At 49.1% G+C, this 23,862-nt stretch overlaps 2 protein-coding genes across 2 annotated transcripts in view; both read left to right on the forward strand.

Annotated features, from left to right (window-relative positions):
* LOC119449604 (THO complex subunit 2-like) overlaps window positions 1-9,620 on the forward strand; it is a 72,370-nt gene extending 62,750 nt beyond the window's left edge. The window contains 7 exon segments of the mRNA XM_049665329.1: window positions 2,166-2,250; window positions 2,547-2,718; window positions 3,806-3,951; window positions 5,653-5,970; window positions 6,698-6,756; window positions 6,817-6,875; window positions 9,349-9,620. Coding sequence (XP_049521286.1) covers window positions 2,166-2,250; window positions 2,547-2,718; window positions 3,806-3,951; window positions 5,653-5,970; window positions 6,698-6,756; window positions 6,817-6,875; window positions 9,349-9,403 — 894 coding nt within the window. The 3' untranslated portion in view covers window positions 9,404-9,620.
* Window positions 9,621-11,952: 2,332 nt separating this feature from the next.
* Window positions 11,953-16,133, forward strand: LOC119449609 (39S ribosomal protein L48, mitochondrial-like). The gene is made up of 6 exons (XM_049665332.1): window positions 11,953-12,071; window positions 12,192-12,223; window positions 12,295-12,384; window positions 12,460-12,596; window positions 12,710-12,812; window positions 15,872-16,133. The coding sequence occupies exons 2-6, from the start codon at window positions 12,203-12,205 to the stop codon at window positions 16,079-16,081; spliced, it is 561 nt and encodes a 186-aa protein (XP_049521289.1). The 5' UTR covers window positions 11,953-12,071; window positions 12,192-12,202; the 3' UTR covers window positions 16,082-16,133.
* Window positions 16,134-23,862: the final 7,729 nt, after the last annotated feature.

A 23,862-nucleotide genomic window follows, 5' to 3' on the forward strand; every position in this document is an offset into this window, starting at 1 on the left:
TTAGACCTGTGCCTCTCTCCACTCGTTTTTCATGGATACACGTAACTAAGCTCAAATACAAGTTGATGAACAGTAACATTGATAGAGCGTGATATTATAGTGTGTCCTTAATATGAATTCTGGGGGTGTTTTTCTTCTATTAGCACTGCCATGTATGGGAATTGTGCTGACGGGCTTGTTTTGCACACATTGGTGGATCTACAGGAATTGAAATACAGTGTAGCAAAGATACGAAAACTTCTCAGTCAAGGCTTATGTTAGTCTAATATTTTTTGCCTGTGCTGTAGGTCTAATGAACACTAATGTGTAGATAACAATAAAAATATTAATTAAGCATCTTTATTTGCACGGAAACCTAAAAAAGGAGGGGAGGTGGCAATTGTTTTGGGTGGCATGCTAGGCTTGGCAGAGTGGTGCAAACCTGTATGCGAAGCACATGCCAATCAGCTACACGCCCAGAAAGTGTGAGAAGGCTGGGTACACACCACACAAGGCACTGCATACAAGATGTGTGAAAGAATAATGCAATGGAAACTTACTTAGTTCACTGAAGGCTCAGCTGCATCAATTTTGTTTTGTTCAGCTGCTATGCGAGTGGAGTATGAAATGCACTTAAATAAAGCTAGGTGAAAAAAAAACATTAAGTTCATATTGTAGGATTGCTTGTATTATTTCACAATTTGCTGTTGTGCAAAGGCAGCATTATTTGGGCATTAGGCCAGTGTAATACTAAAGAGGCTATTAACAAGATTCCTTCGCTCACCTGTTTGTGCCTATTGTACAGTTGCTGGCATTTCACATTTTTCCTTTAATACCTACTTTGTATGGTTATAGTACAAGAGGTTTTCATATAAAAATGAATGCCCAATTTGTACTCAGCGTAATAATTGCTGCAGAATGATGACTTCAGTTAATAATTTCTAAATAGTCACCCTTCTTAAGAATCAGCTATTAGTTGCATTATTCATTTCAAGCATAAACGTAGCACAGTTAGTGAGCTTGAGGCTTTTTGTGCTTTTCAGGCACTGCACTTGCAGTTCAGTGAAACCCGTTTATAAGAAATGTGATAGTTCCGTGGAAAGTGGTCGTTGTATCAGCAGTTCATTATATGTGGACTCTCAAAAGGCACAAAAATTAATGACTCTGAAGCTGACCACGGCAGTTATGATTAGACACCACGTTGGTCCGAAAATCGTATTTTTAGTATCTTACTTTTTTTTCATGGCACTTCCCCGCATCTAGTTCAGTTTTTATTGAAAACATAATCTGAAGAACAAAATGCGGCATTGTAGCTCTTTCAAAATGGAGTTCAGCAGGTTCCAATCACCTGCTATTTTGAAACTACGAGCGCAACCGCTGCCTTTTTTAGAGCTTGTTTGGGAGTCGAGTAGATTGTGAATGATAGCGAAGCATTTTGGTTGGCTGGAATTGCTGCAGCATGCAGGCATTTTGCAAAGGTCTTGTCGTTTGGTAACAACGGCTGCGCCGAGAACCGCGAAGTTATGTTTTGATGTCGCTTCGGTCGAAAAAGCATGTTTTCTATGCCGCTTCGGTCCCGATTCTGGGCTTCGGAACTTCGTGAACTTCGGAACCTCAACCGATTTTGAAGTGTTCGTTGTAACAGTGTGCCACTGTTGGAAATGTTCCTTATATCTGGGCGCAGTTTCTATAGGCAGGGTCGGAAAATCGTAAATGCAGTGAAACGTAGTCGCTATAACCGATAAATTGTTATATCTGGGATCGTTCTAAGGGGTTTTGACTGTACTTTGTCATATTTTTTTAGCGATGCAAAAGAATATAAAAGCAGAATATGCAACAGAAAAAATTGCACACAGTCGAACCCACTGTAACTGCTGACGCCAGCTTCAGTGCAGTTAATTTTTTAGCGTTTTAAAGGTCAGGTCCATATATATAACACACTACTGATATATAACGACCACTTTTCGCGGAACTATGGAGTTCGTTATAAACGGGTTCTACTGTATTTGCTACTGAATGAATTGAATTTTTCTTGGACCATGTTTTGCCTCGTCAGCCATGCATGAAAAGAATTTCAAGCATAATTGCACACATTTCGATACGTGTACCCATTTGTATGTGTGTGTACGTTGAAGTCCCTGAATGAAGGATGCACTCTTACTGGTTTGCCTGTTTACTTGCTCCAGGGGCGAGCAGCAGGTTCTTCCCAGGTCAAAGCATCTGACCCTGTTGCGCAGCTCCGAACTGCAGCAGGCTTGTCCTCTGGTGGGGGTAAGTGTCATCCTTGGTCTTACTAAGGAACCCGTACAGGTTCCGAAATGTTAGTTTTTTTATCTTGACTTGGTCAGTGACCGCAACATCATGTTGCTCGACCAGACAAATTTTTTTCGAACCATTGACTACCCACGGCCACTGTGAGGTCATTCGTGCTTGTGTTGTGATTGCTTCTTATCTGCTTCACAGTTGTTGAGCTTTTCCGTCTTGCCTGCATCTCTCATTGTACTGTATTCATTGTAATCATAGAATTCTGTTTGGTATCCTTCTGACTGTCATGTCTGTTGCATTAGGTGGAGACACTCAGAAGGAGAGAAAAGCAGAGGCCATGGCGAGAGTGTCACCACAGCCTGGAACAGTGGTATCAAAATCGGCCAGCGTCAACGCTGCAGGCTCAGGGATAAACAGCAGCAGCAGTACCTCATCTTCCAAAACAAGCTCAACTGCGCGCCGGGAATCCAGCCGGTAGGCATCTAAATGCTGTCCTACACTGGAGATATGAAGGCTTGAATAATTTTCAAATAAGTTTTCTTTTAAATATCATACAGTCGACTTCCCTGAAGGGAAGACGCGAATTTCGCATCGCGAACAGTGGCCAGAAAATATCTTTTTTGAAAATCACATTTTCAGTTTCTATAACTCTTTTTCTGTCTGATTCCGAAATATGTTCACTGAAACCCACGTAGAAGTGCTTTAAAATATTTGTTGCATCAACCAAGGCGGCGAAAAATTTCGTGGAAAACTTGAAAAAACTGCAAGCCCCGATATCTCTAAAACAGCACAAGCGAGCACCCCTATCTTGCTCTCGTCAAAAAGTGCATTTCTCTGTCTTCATTCTTCAGCTAGCTCGTAAACTGAGAAACAAGTGTACCGAAAGAAAAAGATTGAAGGTCGTTCTGAAGTCGTCAATTGGCATGCATGTGTGTGCGTGTATGTTCCCCAATAAAATTTAACCAAAATACCGCGTTTGCGGCGTTTGTATGCTTTGCCGCATAACATTGCTGTATTGCGCTAAAGCTGACTTCAAAAACTGTGCGGCAAAGCTGACTTCAAGAAACCGGCCAGCACTGTGCAACACCCATTAGACCCTTGCCCATTTGTCTTGCTAAAAAAATAGGGTGCGCATTAAATTTATTCTTTGTTTAGGAGCTTTAACGTTATCTCTGCATTAGTTTTCTACTTTGGACGTATAGAAAGCGTGCACGTGCTTATGGTTCTAAAACATACTATTCTAAAACAGTAAATTTGATCTTGATGACAACCACAGCCTTCTTCCTTTTCCATGCATTATTGAAAAGTTATTGCACTAGACAAGAGGTTTCTCACCTATGAAAATTTTCAAGCAATCTTCTCCATGGACGGTGTAAAGGGAAGCTTGCTTATGGATTTTAAGATACCGCCGTTAGTACTTGTTCCTGGGCAGTGAAATTAGTGTCATGATACAACACTTTCAGCTTGCCTTCCGTATGAACCAGTTATGCATGTAGTCTCTGGTTTGCCTGATGATACAGTCCACAAGCCTAGTGATGCTCCCTTTTCTCTCTACCATCAGGTCAGCGAACAAGGAGAGCAGTGGTGATAGTCATGACAAGGTTGCTGGCACACTGGCTGAGCGGAAGAGTGCCTTGCAGCATGACGACCCTCGGCTGTCCAAGGATGACATGCACAAGAGTGACCATTGGTCAGAAACTAGTGAAGGTCAGTGGGGCCCCTTTTTATATTCTTTTGGTTTGTCCCCTTCTCATTCTCATGAAACACTCATTGCATTTGTCCTGTGGAGGCTGGCAGGATTGAACCCACACCACAGTAGGCAGGTGCAGATACCCCATGAGCATAAACTTTTATATAAAAATTATTAGACAGAATTCTGGCTCTGTGATCGTTCAACTATCATGTTAATGACCGGTAGTGTACATGGATTTGTATTAATTTTCAGGCTTGTGACTTGTGACACATTCCGGTGGTTGTTTGTTACACTTTCTTTCTGAATTTTCAAGAAATCATACTTTTCTAGACAAATTAGAGGCTTACAGTGGCTTAAGAAAAATGTTGCAGTTTCGCCCAAAAGGCGGAGCAACAATTGCGATCACAAATTAATAGACAGCTATACGGAGTAAGGATGTTAGCTTTATCAGCAGTATAAAGTTATAAATATGCGCTTACTAACTAAATAAGCATGGTGTCACGCGCGCACAAGTTAGATGAACACATCTCGCTCGATGACCGCGGAAACTCATTAAAACGCTGGAGAAAGCGCGCCAGAAGCCGCGGGAAAATTTACCTTCGCGCTGTCTATTCTCTCGCTTCAACGCGAACGTCGAACAAACAAAAACAGAAAAAAAAAACAGCACATACGAAGCTACTGGCACTCGGCGCACACCCTTTGTACCCATTGCAGATCGCTTTGGAGATGAGTCCCCAGCGGGCGCACACTTCGGCCACATAGCAGATCGCAAGATGCCGTGCCTGCGCGGCAACTCCGTCGGCAGCAGCCGCTAGAGCTGAACGCAGCTCCCTACCGTCTCCGTTTCCGTCGCCTTGTCCCTCCCTGTGCCCCGCGAGCGAACGAAGTCTGCGCGCTTCCCACCGCTTTCCTCACTCCCACGGGATGTGCGTTACCGGCTCACCCTCGCAAGCTTTCACCCGCACACAGTATACGGCTCAACCGAAACTTAAAAAAAAAAAAAAAAACTACGACTGCTGAGCTTACCAGGGAAAAAAAAAAAGCAAGTGCCCCTTTTTGGAACGTTTTGTCGGCCAAGGAAAAGCGGGCATGGCCTCCGAGACGGGAGGATAGCGTGCGACTACTAATCTTGAAGGCTATACAGGGGACCACTGGAAGCCAAGCCAGCGGAAAATCCAACATGGTGGCTCCCAGGATCGGGTAGCGTGGCTCGGAGCGAGCGATTTAGTCCAGAAAATCGAACAGTGGCACCTGGATTCGTCCGAAAAATCGGGTGTGAAAATGCATTAGCTCTATGGGAACCCTAACGGTACATCCATGAAGTCCGGAATATCCAACAAGTCCGAATTTTTGGAGTCTGAAAAATCTGTCGGCTACTGTACTTGTTTTTCTTTCTTGGGTCCCTGAACTGCACCCTAGTCTTACAAGTGTTAACGAAATTTGTAAAAGGGCCAACGTTTTACAATATAATTTAAAATCTTGTATAATATTGAGATTCTAGTTTCACATAAACTTGAATTGAGAACCGAAGACCATGCTTGTTGCTGTGGGTTGTACATTTATGTCCCGTGGGTGCAAGTTCACCGAAGAAATCATTGATTTCTGCAAGTTTGTCTATTTTAACCTGGCCTGCACATTGTCATCATAATGTCGTGTTTGACTGAACATAGCTTTTTACTGCTGTGTCCCTCAGTCGGTCCATTGTCTGTTTGCAGAGCACAAGCGTCGACGGTTGGACGCTGCAAGCAACAGTGTGACCTCGGGAGGTGGCAGCGGTAGCAAGGTAGGGGGCAGCCCACGGGCTGCCACGGGTGGCCGTGGTGGCTCCTCCCAGCAGAGCCCCAAGGTGGTGGACGATCTCTCGAGCAAGGTGGCCTCCACTGGGGAAGACCTACGCTCTTCGTCTGAGAAGTGGGCCCATCCGAAGGACCCGCACGATGGGGACAAGGCCAAGGTCAAAAAGGGCAGCCGCAAGCGAGACCACTCAGAGGAGAGTGCCCCTGAAGGCAAGCGCAAGAAGGATGAAGACTCTGGTAGGCAACTTATTGTATCTCATGCAAAATTCCACAGTTTGTTGCAAGAACCCTAGACTTAAACATACATCCCCAGAATTGGGGCGACGTCTAGTCCTGTGCTGCGCCAGCTGTTGCCCAGATTTGCCTTAACAATAGTTGTTTCTGTCTAACAATAGTTGCACAGATTTGCCTTACAATGACGCCTAGAACCAACTTGTTATAAAGGCTTCGTTTCAATTGTTTTCTGAAGGAAATCTGGTAAGCGGAACTTTAAGCAGTTGAAGATTGCACAGTATGGCTCACTATTAAACTAAAGCCTCATTGATGTTCAAGATGACATAGCCATTTCTTCAGCTTCAGAGGGAGAAAAAAGCACTTGATTTTATTTCATAGACATTGTATTCACATTTTTTTCCCCAAGCCTTCATATAAGGACTGAGTTGTGATCAGTCATTTCATACTAATGAAGTATTTTCAACAAGAGACAACCATAATGGACCATAGCTACCATAGCTATTTATAGCTAGCAACATTGTTATAACGAACTTACGCAGCAGCTGGCTTTCCTGCACAAAAAGTTTTGAAGCATTAGACTGTCATATTTTCTGATATTCCAATTCGATATTTGCCTTTCTTGATTTAATTCGATGTTATTTGAAATCTACTTATTTGGTGCTTGCATACCCATAGCATTGATGGTAGGGGCGCACTTCTGATAAACTTATTGTGCTCTCTGTCTATGCAGCCAAAAGCTCGAGCAAGCGCAATGGAGAGGATGTCAAGGAGAAGGATCGCTATAGGAGGGTGAGGGATGTGCAGTCCTTCCCAGGACTGCCTCATGACCAGCCACTCTCCTCTCTCCAGGAAGAGGTGTCGCCCAAAATTCGTGGGGAACGACGAGCCGATCGGGACGACAAGAAGCAATATCCTTTCTGCCTCTGTGTGCCTTTAGAATTGTCTGGGAGAGTTTGGGGAAATGTCGAAAAAAATTGTCTGCTAGCTAAGAGGGATCTTTTTTGAAGATATGCAGCAGCAGTGATGTGTTACAGTGAATAGGCAAACATTGGGTTAAAAAAAAAATTGGAGGGCGCTTAAGCATCGCCTTTAAGAGTGGAATGTGATAGCGTTAATGGGCCCCGTTCGCATCACATTTTTGTTTCAGTGGGCTTCACTGCAACACAGAACATGTGAAAGCCAGCTTACAAAGACCAAGCTTACAACGATCCCTTTAAAGTCGGCTTCACTTTTAAACAGAAATGCATTGCTGGGAAGACGTTTTTTCAGGGACAATATAAGTTGTCTTATATGAAAATGTGAAGGCCCTAGCACCTTTTTTTTATTATTTTATTAATTGTTTGCTATTGCCCCGACACGCGCGCATGTCCGAAACGCATTAGGCAGGCGAAGTCCCAATTTGACGTGCCGAGGATGCGAGCGCCATCTGGATAGTATCTTCGCAAGTAAATTACCCGAGCGCTCCCTGTTGGTGTGGCAGAAATGCTGGAAAAGGGGTTTGTGTTTGAGTTTCCTCGTAACAGAATTATGTTTTCTCGTACATTCAAATTACAATTTGACGCCACCATGCCTGTAGGATGTGGTTAAGTCGTACTTTACCGTTTTTCTGATGGGTTTCACTGTGAGAAATTCAGTTTTTGTTCACCAAAACCCTGCACCACATGGGTGGTTCGGGATGATTTTCTCCTTTGCTAACACCTTGCGCCACGCGGAGAGTCTGTGTGGTCGGCGTGGTTGGGGATTTTCCGCCACGGATGCCAACATCCACGCCGATGCCGGACTTTCTGCGACACGGGGCCCTTAACGCTATCGCGTTAAAAAGTGCTCACCATTGCATATTATGCACATGGCTTTTATAGAAGGGCAAGTTGTGTGGGAAGGGTTGGAGGGTGCATTATAATCGGTGACAAAGCTGGTCCCAAGGCTGTCATGTCAGTAATTGAAAACGAATTATGCAGCCTGTCATATTAATGTGGCACGTAAAATGCTGTACTGTACATTGTGTCGGTGAAGGAGTAGGCAAAATAAACATTTTTCGTAATTATGAAGCTAGCATTCTTGTTAGGTATGTTTAACAACCAATGGCAGTGCAGTCATTTTTTCATACAGTACATGTAAGCGCAGTTTGGTTGTATTTACGGCATGCTAATGAAGATGTGGCTCTCATGATGAAACTACCATATTTTTCTGCATATAGCTCGCCACCGCTTATAACCCGCAACCGCAATTACAGCAGCCCGGGTAAAAAATAGAAATGTGCATTTAACTCGTGGAAATAACTGCATACAAAAATGCTGAAATCTTTGCAAAAACAGTCTCCATTCATGGATGGATGACTCATCCACATGTTTTCTAGCTACTCTTTACCCCCCACTCATCGGCAATGCTTATTTGATAAAGCTGGATTCACACGACAGATGTGTCGCGGATGAATCAGTCATGTGATGTGATGTGAATCCGATCACTTCGCACTTTGCATTCACACAACAGAGGATAAGAGTGCAGACAGAGCAGCCCTTGCATAGGCAACAGCGACGGAGCCAAAAATCTCAACGATGATTTGACTCTCCGCCATATCGCGCCTGTGGGAACGGGGGACGTTTTGATCACATGATATGCAAACCACAAGCTCAAATTGCGATCAACATGCAAGGGTGGGGAGAGAGTGGGGTTTCCTTGGAGATAATGAAACTTTGAATGATGGGGAACCAGTGCGCGAGCTGCCGTGAAGCCACACCTTAAGTCAGAATTTTGAAAAACCTGCACCCCGACATTAATGTTAAATTTTTTTAAATCGTGGTGCAGGTTATGTGCGCGAAAATATGGTACATGCAAGAGAGAAGCCCCAGGATGTGCAGCTAGCACTTTGCCCCATATAAGCAATGACCAGTGCCACCATTAGCTGCGCCATGTGTTGCACGCTCTACTAGAACACGCGGCAGTCCTCCCTAAAATGCTGCTTTCTGCAGCTGCCAGAAGGCGGCGACACAAGTTTATTATTGCTCCGACATGCCAGAAAATTGCATCCCCGTAAACAAAGGCAAATTTGCACTTTTTTCTAAAAACCAGGAATTTAACTGTGGCAAGTGTTACACTGAACGTTGTAGACTCCAAAATTCGATCTTTATGCAAAATTTTAGCAAGAACAGTGCAGCAGTAAGCGCAGAATCTTTTTTTTTTTTTTTGAGTGTATTAAGCCAAATATGCATATCCGTGTACAGTGTAGAGACATGCCCTTGAAAATTAAAGAAAGTATGCACCATGTTGTCAAGTAAAACCTGGGTAAATTCTTTGTTCTTGCACTTTTTCTTTTATTCTCTTTTCTGTGACAGTTCTAGTTGCTCTATGTGCAGGTGTATTTGCTTCCTTAACTTGTCATACTCATCGTTCGAGTAGCAGCAGTTCAGCATCTGCAAAGAAGAGGTCATCATTCTGATCACCATGTTCCAATTGGAGAGTGCATCCACTTCACCATTGGTTGCTGTGTCAAGCTGTCATCAGTCACCCGTCCCTGTCACCTCCAAGAGTGCCTGTACAGAAACGAAAGTTGTGTTAATCATTACAAACATTTCATTGTGTTAGCAATGTGCAGCTGTTCATGTTGCCTGATTCATCCTCCATCTCCTGGCCTGTTTCTGTACAATAAAAATTATGGCGCCAGGAAAGTAGCTCCTCATTATTCCTTGTTCATACTGATTCGTTTTAGCCCTGGAGACCCTTCAGTTTGAATCTGAAAATGTCATTTTGCAGGCCTTGAAGTAAGTATTCGAAAACCTGGATGTGGCCAAACACAGCATATATATTTTCTCATTTGCTGTGTGCCACTGAGTTTGCATGGCTCAAGCTTTGTCGGCACCTGACTTGTGAGCTCACATTGTAGGCAGTCACTCTATGGGCCCCTTTCGGCACTCTTCACCAGTGGAAATTATAGCATATTGTAGGCACTATTAGCATGCTTCTTTTTTTTTTTCATAAAGGGTGGTATCAAAACATTTTGTGACTGGCTCTGTTCTGAAGGAATTTATGTGCATTTAAATGGCCGTAACATTTGAAATTGTTCCCTTGTGCAGCAATACAGTATCTCCAGGGTTCCTGTCACTTGGTAAATATGTCCTGGACGTCTTCGTCTTCTTTCGGGGAAGTGTCGAGCACCCTTTTGTGCTGTCGCCTTGATTTAAACAATCGTGTCTAAATGCTGACTATTGAGCTGGGTTTTATTTTTGGGAAGCGAGCGAAATAAGCAGAAGCAAGTCCTTGTAATTGCCTGCCTTTCACGTTGAGGATCATCACTAGAAACCAAACTTAGGTGTACAGCTAAGACTGCAACAATCTTCGCTGTGGAAAAGTTTGTCTCCATGACTGAAAAAAGGCTGGGCATGTCCGCAGTGGACTCCGTAGATTTTCTGCTGTGGGGACTTTAGTCCGCAGCTTGACCAAGTGCATGCTCAGTGTTTTTTGGCAATTGTAATATTGTGCATACGTAATTTGTCCCAAATGGTTAGACTATGAACATATGTTTTATTACCAAGTTATAGGTTATCTGAAGGAGGCTGTTTGGAGCCTTATCAGGGGCGCGTGAGGAACTGGATGCTGTATGACGGCAATGCACAGTCAAATGGCCGGAAACTACATGGTTTGTACCCTACTTATCAGTTAAAAGGAAAACACATCCACCCAGTCGTAGCAGCAGCAACAAAGGAAAACCATACGGGTTCCTCGAAAGAAAAGCCTCGCAGTTGAAATAAAATTCGGCCTGGTCCGGGACTGGAACCCGGGACCACCGCCTTTCTGGGGCAGCCGCTCTACCATCCGAGTTAACCAGGCGGCTAGCAGATGGCAGGGCGAAGTCTAATTTATCAACAACTCGAAGCAAAGGCAAGTGTTAGACGTAACGGGCGTTCTCCGGTAACATCAATTACCGGACTGTTGCATGGCGGCATCAGATCGTCGCCATTGCTTTCGGATGGTGCATTACCCGGACATTCCATAGAGGAAGTAGGCTTCGCGTAAGTGCTCGTGGCTCAGTGAGCGTGCCTCTCGTTTGCCTGTGCGAAGTGACATACGATTGATTAGTTCGTATGTTCATGTGTTAGGCATATGCATAAATTCGGCGGGGTTAAGTTGAGCGCATTTGTTTTTATAAAGGCAGGAAGCAATAATGTGGGAACAGCATTAGGGCTGGGCAAAGCCAAGCATGCGACGTTGCGTGGAGTTCGTAGTAACAATTTTGCCTGAGTGGCTAGAGGCGTCAGATTCTGAACATGAATGTCACACTAACGGAGACACTGCAAACATGGCATGAAAGTCTGCTGTACGTTTCATAAGCTTGAAAGGCGACGGATGCACGCAACGTGAGAGACTCAAGGGGCCGCAAGTGACCGCAGTAAGATTACATTCTTCGGATCGCCTCTCTCCTTTTGCCGAGTCGGAGGAAAAAGAAATCTTAAATACACAGTAGTTCCCCCACTGCAGGTATGCGCCACAACCACTCCGGTATTCTAGGTCACTCCGGCCAACAACAACAGTATGCTGGGCCGACATGGCGCGTAGTCGCTGTTTCAGTGTCGTTTTCGGTCGTTCTGCAGCCGAGGCCAAGCTTAATGGGCGTCGTTCGCGTCTCTGGGAGATGCGCTTGTTAAAGCGAAATCAACGCAGAGTTATGTTTCCAACTGAAGCCAATCATGCCCTACTGGGCACCAGCGACCTATTGCAGCTGGTTTTGCTTGTTACAGTTGCTTTCCAACTGGTACCAACTTCTGTAGCCACCTGAACGCGTGAAATATGTACGGAGCAGATTGATTCATTGATTTTATTTGTTACAAAAACAATGAGGTGTAGTTGGAACGTAAGCGTTCTGCTGTACCGAAACCGAAACCAGGTGCAAAGCAACTGCGCAAACTAAATAGCCGTCACGAATGTTTTTGATTAACATGTTTAAAGGGTGAATTAACAACTTACTTTAGGAATGTTCACAGATAGTTTTCTTTTTGCCAGTACGCACCAACTGCGTACTGCAAGAGTAGTCGAACCAAGAGAAGTCGAGACAAGGCACTAGAGGGTCGGCTGTCCACACGTTTGTGGTGCCGGCAGTTCGGGCAGTTTCGGTAAGTTATATTCCTATTTCTGGCTCCTTGTATGGCGATGCATTACAGTATGCACTTGTCTGTGTGTTCTATGTTAATTTCATTGTGAACGTGTTTTCTTTTTCAATTTACTATGACAAGGCACAGTCAACATGAACAGAACTGGAGTGTCGGTAAGCGCACACCTTGCGATGTAACGAATTCAACCCCAGTCTAATTTTCTCCTGCATTTTTTTTTTTTTAGACCTTACTACAGCTCACAAGTCGGGCTTTAAGAACTCCTGTTTCCAGTGCAAGGTCGATCATGAAGTACCACGAACCGGAATATCTTCAGGTAAAGTAGTTCTCAATCGTGTGTGTTGATGTCATGGTCAGTAATGTGCTGCTTCTCCATTTTTTTCACGTGCAGTATTTGAAACCGCCACTGCCAGTTCACGAAGGGCTTATTAATGTCCAGCTGAAAGGTTACGACTTCACCGTGCTCGAGAATAATGCCAGAAAAGTGGCTAAAATAGCGGCGATGTTGGGCATTCGGGTTTCAGAATGGTAAGTGGTTGTTCAGCTCTGATAGTCTTCTGGTCAGATTTTGGAGCACTGCTGAAGTTGCCGTTTTAGATTATACAAAGAAGCGCTCAGTTAATTCACTCTTTTTCTTACAGCTGGGCTACCCCTTTGGAATCAATGGCAATATCTACGTATAAACCACAGAGCACTACAGTGGAGGACACGTTCAAGCTGAACGTTTACGAGCGAAACATTCAGGTGATTAGAAACATGTCTTCGCATGTACTAATGTGCAAATCTGGGGCAGATCTGTAGCGCACATATCATATCGCCCCCGCACTGAACTGCCAGATAAAACGCAGTGTAACTAACATGCTAGAGTGGAAACTATAGAGTGGAAATTTCAGTCGGCCGTGCGGACCTTTAAAGAAGCAGCTTTGTGAAATAGCAGTGTCTCAAAGGTGACAATCTGGGGCAGTAGTTTTGTCCCACTACAACTATCGAGCAAGATTGTACCTTTGGATTTCAATCACATCACAATATTCGAATTTGGCAATATCCAGCACAACGTTAAAGAAAAAAAAAAGAAGAAAAAAGGGAAGCTTTCAGAAGCCAGTAGATGTGATTCTGCTATACAATGAAGCGAAGATCGCGGTCTTTTTTCTTGGTCGTGGCGGCCACTTTCTGTTGGTCTAGTGTTGCGCCTGTTAATGCATTAAGCTTGCCCAGCTTATTAACCGTAAAGCCCGTTTCACATGGTGCGATTTTGCAGTGCGTTTTTCGCAGCTGCGAATTTCGCAGATGCGAAATTCGCAATCCCGTTTCACATGGATCTACGGCAGCTGCGTTTTTCGCATACTCGTTAAGCATTCTGACTGGCAATGACGTATGAGCGAGCCGCCTCCTATTGGTCGTCTGTTTCCACCGCTACAGTGGCTACCACCGCATCTGCGTTTTTCACAGAGAAGTTCAACACGCTGAACATCGAGAGAGAGAGAAAAGTCACAAGGGAAAGGCAGGGAAGTTAACCAGGCTGAGCCCGGTAGGCTACCCTGCACTGGGGAAAGGGGAAGAGGGATTGAAAGAGGAGAAGGAAGAGAGAAGTTCACAGTCACCTTGCACATTTACAGTCAAGCGTTCGTCGCTGACTTTCGTCACAGGCGGTCGTACAGGCTTGTGCACTTCAAAAAACGCAGCAGTGCCCTTGTAGCCCTGTACATGGATGCACGAGGCCACGGGCCTAAGATATTCTCCGTAAAAGGCCTGTCGTCTAAGTGCCCTAAAGGAGTCCGAAGGGCAATCCTCTCTTCTTCGTATCTAGGGCAGTCACATAAGAGATGTCTGGTGGTTTCCTCAACACCACATGTGCTGCAGTTGGCACTGTCCGCCATTCCAATTAGGAATGAATAGGAGTTTGTAAAAGAAACTCCTAATCGCAGGCGGCACAGTAAAGTTTCTTCATGTCGTTTAAAATCGGGTAAAAGTTATAATTGCATCTGTGGGTCCATGGCATACAGGCGCCGGTTGGTAAACTCTGGTGTATTCCATTTTCTTGGAGTTATAGTATGGGCTAGACTGCTGAGGTGCCGCGCTGCATCTGTTCTTGACAATGGTATTGGGATACACATCGAACATCGAGAAAACGCACACACGAAGGGTCCGGCGGGCCTATTTTTCGCAGCTGCGAATTCACAGACAAAATCGCACCATGTGAAACGGACTTTACGCTGCCTTTCCCGAGGTAACTCGGGCACCTACCCTCGCAATATCTTTGCTGTCACTCCAGAGTATACTCATTTTGTGCTTTCAGTGCGCTCCCTGCCTGTGAGCAACAAGTGCAAGAAAACATTGCTAGAGTTATTCAATAAGCTCGCTTACATTAACTATACAGCAAACTAAACATTGCTAGGGAGCCTGCATGCAACACTGTTTTAGGGTGGTGACAACACCAAAATTTTGACTGCTATTTACTGCCAAATTTGGTAGCCATTTTGGTCCCCAGTCTTTCTGCATTTTTTTTGTCACACTCTGATGTACCCATGTTGGCATGCAATCTATTAAATTTCTTTAATTTAGTTTTGCACCAATGCGCACACAAAACCTGCATATATCTTTAATATACTAGTTGCCTTTGCCTTTTATTTTAACACATCGAACTTATTTTTCTATTGCATTTTGTGCGACACATATAAAGCAAGAAGTTATAAGGCACGATGGCACGCTTATGGTAGTATTATCTCACGTCAAGAATGTGAACTACATTAAGCATTGTTGTTGCCTTCCACTTGTGTGTAATATATAAAAGGTGTTTTTCGAAGTGTCCTGTAATAAAGACTGCTTACTAGTCCGTTTAACTGAAACGTAGATGTGTCGTGTACTGCGCTCAGACACGCTATATGTCTCTGGCTTCTGAGGCCAAAGTTTGTTAAAAGAAGAAGTTAATTAGTTTCACAGCAACAAGGGTTGCGGGAAACGTGGTCTGTTGGCTAGTCTTTCGCCATTTTGTGCCCCACATTCTAACCCGCCAATTTAGCTGGCGGCGGCAAGTACCCTTACAAAGGTTGTCACCATCCTAAAACAGCGTTACATGTAGGCTCCCTAAACATTGCGTACCTCTTGTGCCATCTATGGAGAGATCATAAAAACACTTACAACTTGTAAATTTCTGACACGTGCCGGGCACGTTGCCCCCCCCCCCCCTCCTATGAATTGCTGGGTGTCGAGATAGGTGGCATAAAGGGACGTGCCACAACACTCGCCTGCCCAGCCACCCCCTCCCTGGTCAAGTGCATGCCCCCTCCTCACAAAATAACTTCCTGAAAACGCCACTGAAAAGTGTACCTATACATTACTGGTAAAAGTTGCTGCTTTTTTGTATTCCATAACGCAAAGTAGCGTGCGCCGCATTCGGACTTTTGTATTAAACCTTATGTTTGTTAATGTTGTGCCAGAAACTTCGACTGTTGTAGCAAAAGAAAAACTGTCGGCACCTACAGTCTCTGGAGCTGGTGCGCATGTTGTGCACTGTAATGGACATTCAGTATCTTGTGAAATAAAAATTTGAAAGCAGAATAAATAATTTTCCTGGCTTTTTCTAAACGCACATTGATAGAAAACTAAAAGTAACCACACTTTGCATGTGTAATTTTTCTTCATGCAACAGAGGGTTAATAAAATTCAAATAAAAAAGAAAACTTTACTCATGTCAACCAACATTTTTCTGTTAAAGGAGCGAAAATAAAGTTTTGCAATAGTATTATATACCAGCCTAAACTGTTTCTTTCTCTTCGTTGTCCCCTTTAAAAACTGGCGGGTAGGTGTCCGAGCTGCCGGGAGTCATGGCGCCGATCTTCCTGGAAGCTGTCCAGCTCAGTCTGGCCGAGGGCGTTCGTCTGAGTGTGCACCGGCACCTCCCCGAGCACGAGGAGATTCGCTACGTGCCCGACCTAGAGCTGGAGGAGCTGCAGAGGCAGCTGGACGAGATCGTCAACCCACCCACGTCCAAGCATGTCAAGAAGCAGTTCTGATGCCTTTTGTGTGGCATGCGTCATTGTAAATAAAGTGTAGATGCTGTGGGGACGCTCGAATTTAGTCTTCCCGGCGCGGCTCTCGCGTCTCCTGACGTTCGGCTTCCATACGTGACACACACGATGGTGGAAGTTGGTGTCGCAGTTAGGGAGCTGGCCGCACTGGTGGATCCAGAGGGAGGCCCTGGTGTACCCGGCCTTCTCCGAGACATGCCGACTGACAGAATTGAGTGTGCAGCGAGCCCTTTTCCGTTTTTTTACTGCGGAAGCTGTTATGGGCTCATTCCAATAGCCGTTTCGGGTCGCGATGATGCCGCCGCCGGCGTTCCCTGCGTAACCGCTATCACCGGAAACGCGAAAAAATGTACCCGATTCCCGCCTGGATCGAACCAGCGCCCGCTGCGTGGGAGCCGGAAACTCTACCACTGACCAACGCAAGCGCTTGCTATCGGGTCGCGGAAAATACCCATATATAAGGCAAGCACGCAGGGGGAGCGGACTCGAGCCTCCGCCAGTATGGTGGCGCCATCTTGGTACGATATGTCTGCAAACGCAGCGTCCGCAGGCGCAGACGACGATATGCGATTCAGACGAGGCGCGAAACCAACGCGTTGCCGAGCCTGCCAGTATGGTGGCGCGAGACTTTCCGCCGCCGAACAGGCCGGACGTGTTTCGAGCGAGCTCCTCAACAACGACCACCACCAAGGCCACGAGCAGGGAAAGCGGCGTCCGTCTCGGCTCCCTTTTCTCCTCGACCTGGCGGCCGGCCAATGACTCCGACCATTTTCGACCTTTTCGAACCCTTGTGATCTGCTACGCCACCGACGCGCTAAGCATAGCGCGCAACGCTCGACTCCGAGCGCCTGCGCAACGCGCAGCTGCGTTCCACGCCACACCTGCGGCCGACGCCGCCCGTTTTCACCACCTCCGCCGAAACCGTTCGTGACCATCCAAGCCGCCGACATGGCATACCAAGTCGAAGGCGTCTCCATCACCCCTGCTGAGCTAGAAGCCGACTCACGATGGATCCGTGGCGTGAAAGCACACCGTGCAGCCGCGGCCCACCAGGCCATCGCCTCAACGCCGCCTGCCTCGCCCCCATCCAAGACCCCTACTCCACCGCCAGCCATCACCCCCAGCACTACCACTCTCCGTCGTCACGCTCCCCTCCCTCGTCTCCCAGCAGAGGACTTCAAAATCGTTTTCAGACCGGGAGGGGGGCTTGACCTCCGCACTACCACTAACGGAGCCCTGCTACAAATCCTCTGCACGCTTGCCACCATCGACTATGCCACCGCCCGCACCGCCGACCGTGTACGGATCAATCCGTACAACTCCCTGACTATCAGCACCCCATCTGAACCCCGCGCTCGTCTCTACCTTCGGGTATCGGAACTCCGCCTGGGTCCCACCTCTTACCCCCTGCGTGCCTACATGGCAGCACCCGACAACGCCCTCCGCGGCATTATATACAACGCCGTGGACTCCCAAACCCAGGACGAGATCGTCCAAGATCTACAAGCCATGAATGTCAACACCCCCTACGCCATCGCCGACGCACGCCAGATGGGGCGCTCGCAATCTATCCTCATCACCTTCGTCGGCACTACAACACTCCCCACTGCCATCGTCTTCAACTGCGGGATCTACCGCTGCCACCCGTTCCGCGCGAAAGCCGAGGCCTGCACTAACTGCTGGGCTCCCGGCCACCGCGCGGACGTGTGTACGAAGCCCAAATCCACCCTCTGTCACCGCTGCGGCCAGGCTCACAAGGCAGTCGAGCCCCCGACCTGCGTCCCCTGCTGCATCTTGTGCAGGGGAGCCCACGTCACAGGCTCGCGTCCGTGCAAGCTCCGGTTCGACCGGAACGGCCCGTCGTCACCTCCGGCCACCTCTAAGCCTCAGCCTCCCCCACCAGCGCCACTCACCGGGCCCATCCACAAGACCTCTCGGCCTTCCCGCCGCCGCTCTCCCTCCCGTGGTGCCCGGTCTGCCAGCCGCCACCGCTCCGTCTCCTTCCCGCCTCTGCCCAGGTCCGAGGCGTCCACCGCCCCCACCACCACATCACCGGTAAGCTGGAAATCGCAGCCTCACACGTCGGACCCCCAAACCGCGGCCCTCAAGACCACTATCGCTGCCCAGCAGCTACAAATTCAGGAGCTGTCGCGCCAGTTGCAGGCCGCGCTAGCGCGTCTGTCCTCCCCCGCTCCTTCTCCTTCTCGCCCAGCTACCGCACCTTCACAAACGCCGCCTCAGCTGCCGCCAGCAGAGGAGCCAATGAACACGGCACCCTCGGCTGCGTCATCGCGCGCCTCCTCTCCCACCCGCCACCCCCCCGCACGAACGCCGATCACCCTCTTCCGATGACGTAGCGCCCGAGCGTGACATCGTTCGCAAAGCAACCTCCTTCTTGGAGGCGTTTGAGCAGCGCGTCATGGCGCGCTTCGTGCGACTTGAGGAGCGCATCCCCAGTGTCGACAACCGCGTGGCCACCATCGAATCCCACATTACCGCCCTAGACACCAGGGTCGCGGTCCTAGAGGCCCGCCAGAGCGCGACTGAGGCCACCCTCGCGCACCTCTCGCTCCCCGCCCCCCTCCCCCCGGCACCTACCCCAACTCCGTCCGGTGACCCCGCCATCCATCATGGCCAGACATCCCCCGCACCTTAATCTCTGGCAGTGGAACTGTCGGGGGTTCCGCGGCAAGCGGAGCACCCTACAGCTCCACCTCCAGAACATCCCTCCCGACACTCTCCCCTATGTCCTAGCACTCCAGGAACCCCTAGCTCCCGTGAAGCTGCGCGACTACACCTCCTTTCATCCTTCTTCTGAGACCCACCCAAACGTTGCCACCCTGGTGCACCGTAACCTTGCTGCCGTGCTGCACCAGCTGGACGTTTCAGGCTGTGCCCATCTCCTCCTCGAAATCCTTCCCCGCCGTCGCACTGAGGCAAGCCTCTTTGTTCTCAATGTGTACAGCCCTCCCAAAGCCCCTTCAGCCCCTCTACTCCTCGTCCTCCGCAAAGCGCTCTCCTGCGCTGGCCGCAACGCCATGGTCGTTCTGGGCGATTTCGACGCACCTCATACTAGCTGGGGCTACCCCCAGAACACCCGCAAGGGCCACTCGCTCTGGACTTTCATCCACAATGAATGTCTTTCCGTCCTTAATGACTTCGCTCGCCCCACCAGGATCGGATCCAGTGTCCAACGAGACACCAATCCGGACCTTACCCTCGCCAAAAATGTAGCCGATCCGACCTGGTCTAATACGGGAGTCTCCTTCGGTAGCGATCACTACATCCTCTGCACCACTTTCCCTCTCCCCTCCCTTGCTCGCACCTCTACTCGTCTCACCCAGATAGTTGACTGGGACCGCTTCCGTTCCACTCGTCTTTCTACTTCCTCCTCTGCTCCTATCATCGATCTCTCTGCCTGGACTGAGACCCTTTTGGCAGACGTCCATACTGCCACATCCACACTCCCTGCAGCACCACACTCCACCACGGCAGACAGCCGTCTATTGCACCTTTGGGAGGCCTACACGCTGTCCACCGCCGGTGGCAGGCTCAGAAACACAATCGCCGCCTGCGCCTCCGTTTGGCCCGGCTCGCGTCGGACATGGAGGAGCACTGCTCCTCTCTTCTTCGACAACAGTGGGGCCAGACATGCGACCGCATGGCCGGCAACCTGGGTCTCCGCGACACGTGGTCACTTCTCAGGGTGCTGCTAGACCCTACACACACCAAAGCTTCCCAGCGCAAGGATATATCCCATCTCCTTCACTCCTCCCCACTCACCGATACTGACTTCCTGGCGGCCCTCCGGGACCGCTACCTCTGCACCGACCCCCCTACAACTCTTCCCGCCTACACCGGTTCCCCCAACCCTGACCTTGAGGCGGACATCTCCCTGGGAGAGGTTCGTGCGGCGCTACTCACGCTCCGCACCACTTCGGCCCCGGGGGCGGACCGCATCACTAACAAGGCACTCCGAAACCTAGATACCCCCTCCCTCGAAGCCCTTACTGACCTTCTCAATGAGCATTGGCAGGCTGGTACTCTTCCTTCCTCCTGGACCCATGCACGTGTCTCTTTCATCCCCAAACCCGGTAAACCTATTGCCCTCGAGCACCTCCGCCCCATCTCTCTCACCTCCTGCCTCGGCAAGCTGTTCGAGCACGTCATCCTGGCTCGCCTCCAGACCTATCTGGATCATCATGACCTATATCCGGACTCTATGTTCGGCTTTCGTCCCCAGTTGTCCACCCAGGATGTCATGCTCCAGCTTTCGGAGGATGTCCTACACCCCTCCCACCACAAACGCGCTCGAGCTATCCTGGCGCTGGACCTTACCAAAGCATTCGACAATGTACACCACACCGCCATTTTGGACGCTCTCTCCTCCCTTCATGTCGGACCCCGTGTCCATGCTTACGTGACCGCTTTCCTCGCCCACCGCACAGCCGAGATCTCGTACGGCCCACTTTCTTCTCCTTCTTTCTCCCTTGGCAACAAGGGTACTCCCTAAGGCTCTGTCTTGTCCCCTCTTCTATTTAACGTCACCCTCTTCCCGCTGGCACGTGCACTACGCACTATCCCAGCTCTGTCTCATGCTTTCTACGCCGATGACATCACCCTATGGGTGACCACCGGCAATCTTGGCGACATGGAGACCACTCTCCAGGCGGGCGTGGACGCGGTGGCGACTCACGCCCGGTCTGTCGGGTTGAGCTGCTCCCCGGCCAAATCGGAGCTTTTGCTCTTTCTGCCTCGGGGATGGCCCCCCTGTCGCCTTCTCCACTCACAGTCTCCCTTGACGGCACACCCATTCCCCTCGTCTCTACTCTCCGCATTCTCGGACTCTTTCTTCAGTCCAATGGCAAGCACACCACCCTCATCACTCGACTCACAAACACTGTACACCAGACCATCCGCCTAATACGCCGCATTGCCAACCGTCACCACGGCATGCGCGAACACGACCTCCGCCGCCTAGTCCAGGCCTTCGTTCTCAGCCGCTTCATCTATTCTCTTCCGTATATTTTCCTTTCACGCACCGAGGAAGACAAAGTCAACAGCCTCATTCGTCAGGCATATAAGTCGGCCCTGTCTCTTCCCACATCTACTTCAACGGCTCGGTTACTGTCGATGGGCGTCCACAACTCCCTTACAGAGCTGACGGAGGCCCATCGCACGGCCCAGCTCCTCCGTCTCTCCCGCACTCGGCCTGGTCGCGCACTTCTCTCTACCCTTAAACTCTCCCCTCTTACCCCTCTTCCCACCTCACTGCCCATCCCTTCCCACGTCTACTCCCTGCTAACCGTTAATCCCCTCCCTAAGAATATGCACCCTGAACACCACCCGTCCCGTAGAGCAGCGCGAGCCTCCGCGCTCGGCGTCAGTACGAACGGCAACCCGCCGTGGCTTACGTGGATGCCGCCCCGTACCGCCACTACCCAGCCCATGCCCTTGCAGTCACTGACAACTCTTTTCGACCCACTCTTACTGCCTCAGTATACACTTCGACCTCGGTCGAGGCCGAAGAGGCAGCTATTGCCCTTGCCATCACGCAAACCTCCGCGGAATACATTTTCAGTGATTCCAAGCCTGCAGTCTACAACTACGCGGTTGGACGGGTGGCATCCCCGGCCTCCGGTATCTTGCGTTCCGACACTGTTCCCTCTCGCCCAATCCAAATCATCTGGGTGCCCGCTCACGCGGCCCATCCTGGCAACGAGGCGGCCAATTCCATCGCTCGCGATTCGACTGACCGAGCAAGCCCGCCCCCGCCGGGAATGGATACGCGCGATGCGCTCCTCACGTACCACGATATCACCTTGCACTACCGCCTATCTCGTCTCACCTTCCCCCCACCGCACAAATCCCTTTCCCAGCACCACCAACACTTGTGGCGCCACCTTCAGGCCCACACCTTTCTTACTCCTGCACGTCTTGCCCTCTTCCACCCCGGGACGTACTCGCCGGCCTGCCGCTTATGTGACAGCTCCCGCGCCGATTACGATCACATCTTATTCTCCTGCCCGGCACACTTGCCCCCTGCCTCTTGGCACCTAACCAGTCCGCAGCAGTGGGAGGCTGCTTTGTCCAGCACCGAGCCGGATCTCCAACTCCGGCTGGTGACCTGGGCAGAGGACGTCGCGACTAGGCACGGCCGGACGCCACAACCGGCAGCCTGAAGGCCGCCCACAACGCTGCTTTTTAATTTTCATTACTTCGGGCCTTCTCAATAAATGTTTTCCACCACCAGTATGGTGGCGCCATCTAGTTAAGATGCTTGCAAAGGCGGTGCACCCGACATGTAAGTTGCAGTTCTAAGGCTTGATCGGGCTCGGCAGACTGCGGTGCAGAGAGCATTACAAACCGCAGCTCGCCGTCCGACGCCGGGCGGACAGTTTAGACCGTTCTCGTCAAAACGAGGCGAACAGACTGCCGCGAAGACTCTGTTGTGCGTGGTGACCAAATTGGAGTTACTCTTGAGCCGCTCCACCAGCTTACGCTGTGACTGTGCTGCGTGTGCCGCGCAGGCCTGTGACTTTTATCCATCTTCCCGAGTCTTTCTTCAAAACTAATTTTGCTGTGCGCTTCTGTGACTTTAAAAGAGGCTCAACCCGCGCCACCCTGCATTGTTTCGTATGAGGTTTTAACGTGGGTCTCGAATGTCAATCACCCCACCGACCTTTGGTTAACTTCCAACCCCGACAAGATCTCTGATTTGAATGCACAGAATGGCATCTGCGAACGTTAGCGCCGGCATCATTGCTTCTTTACAAATTGTTCGCACTGCCTCATACTTACAGCCACAAATTGCTCTGTATGTTTCATTATAGCTGCATTCCGCTTCCCTTCATCCTCAGAATTAGAGCACTACCCGGGCCTCATTTTTCGGCCCGGGCCCGCTTTGCGGGGCCCGAGCCCAGCCCGGCCCGCAGTACAAAGCCCGAGCCGGGCTCCGGTTTGCATGATGGAGACGGGCCCTGTGTTACTGAGCCCGGACCCGGGCATTCAATACTAAGCTTAGCTATGGCCCGCGTGTGCATGACGAGGCTCGGCCTGTAAGAAAAAAAAATTCTGTTTTCTACTTATAGATTGTACCGTATCTGTCAGCCTCACCTTCTCGAGGTTTAATCAGCTGCAGTATATAAGCAATAAAAGACCGAAATCGTTTCTCCCACGGGAACATCAGTGATCCAGGCCCATTGCCTGTGCTGCTATTTTTCCACTGGTGCACTTACCTTGATTTGTACGATATGGTTCAATGATGTCATTTAGCATGCAAATATACAGGGTGCTACATTTTAGCTGCACCAAATTTTTAAAAATTGCCTGTGAAAGATTCATCAGTCATCATCAGCCTATGTTTATGACCACTGCAGGACAAAGGCCTCTCCCTGTGATCTCAAATTACCCCTGTCTTGCGCTAGCCGATTCCAAGTTGCGCCTGCAAATTTCCTAACTTCATCACCTCACCTAGTTTTCTGCCGTCCTCGACTGCGCTTCCCTTCTCTTGGTATCCATTCTGTAACTGTAATGGTCCACCCGTTATCCATCCTACGCATTACATGACCATACTGCGCTCTTCTGTGTCTTAACGTTAGGCCTGAAATTTTTCGTTTCATCGCTGTTTGTGCGGTCCTTAACTTGTCGAGCTTCTTTGGAACAAATTCTTGGAAGGAATCCACTTGGAACGAATTCTCAGGACTGAACCAGTTCCGAGATATTCATTTTCAAAGTGTCTGACGAAATGTATGGGCGTTCCAGTT

The sequence above is a fragment of the Dermacentor silvarum genome, chromosome 4 (genome assembly GCF_013339745.2).
Source record: "Dermacentor silvarum isolate Dsil-2018 chromosome 4, BIME_Dsil_1.4, whole genome shotgun sequence".
In the NCBI taxonomy this organism is placed as follows: domain Eukaryota; kingdom Metazoa; phylum Arthropoda; class Arachnida; order Ixodida; family Ixodidae; genus Dermacentor; species Dermacentor silvarum.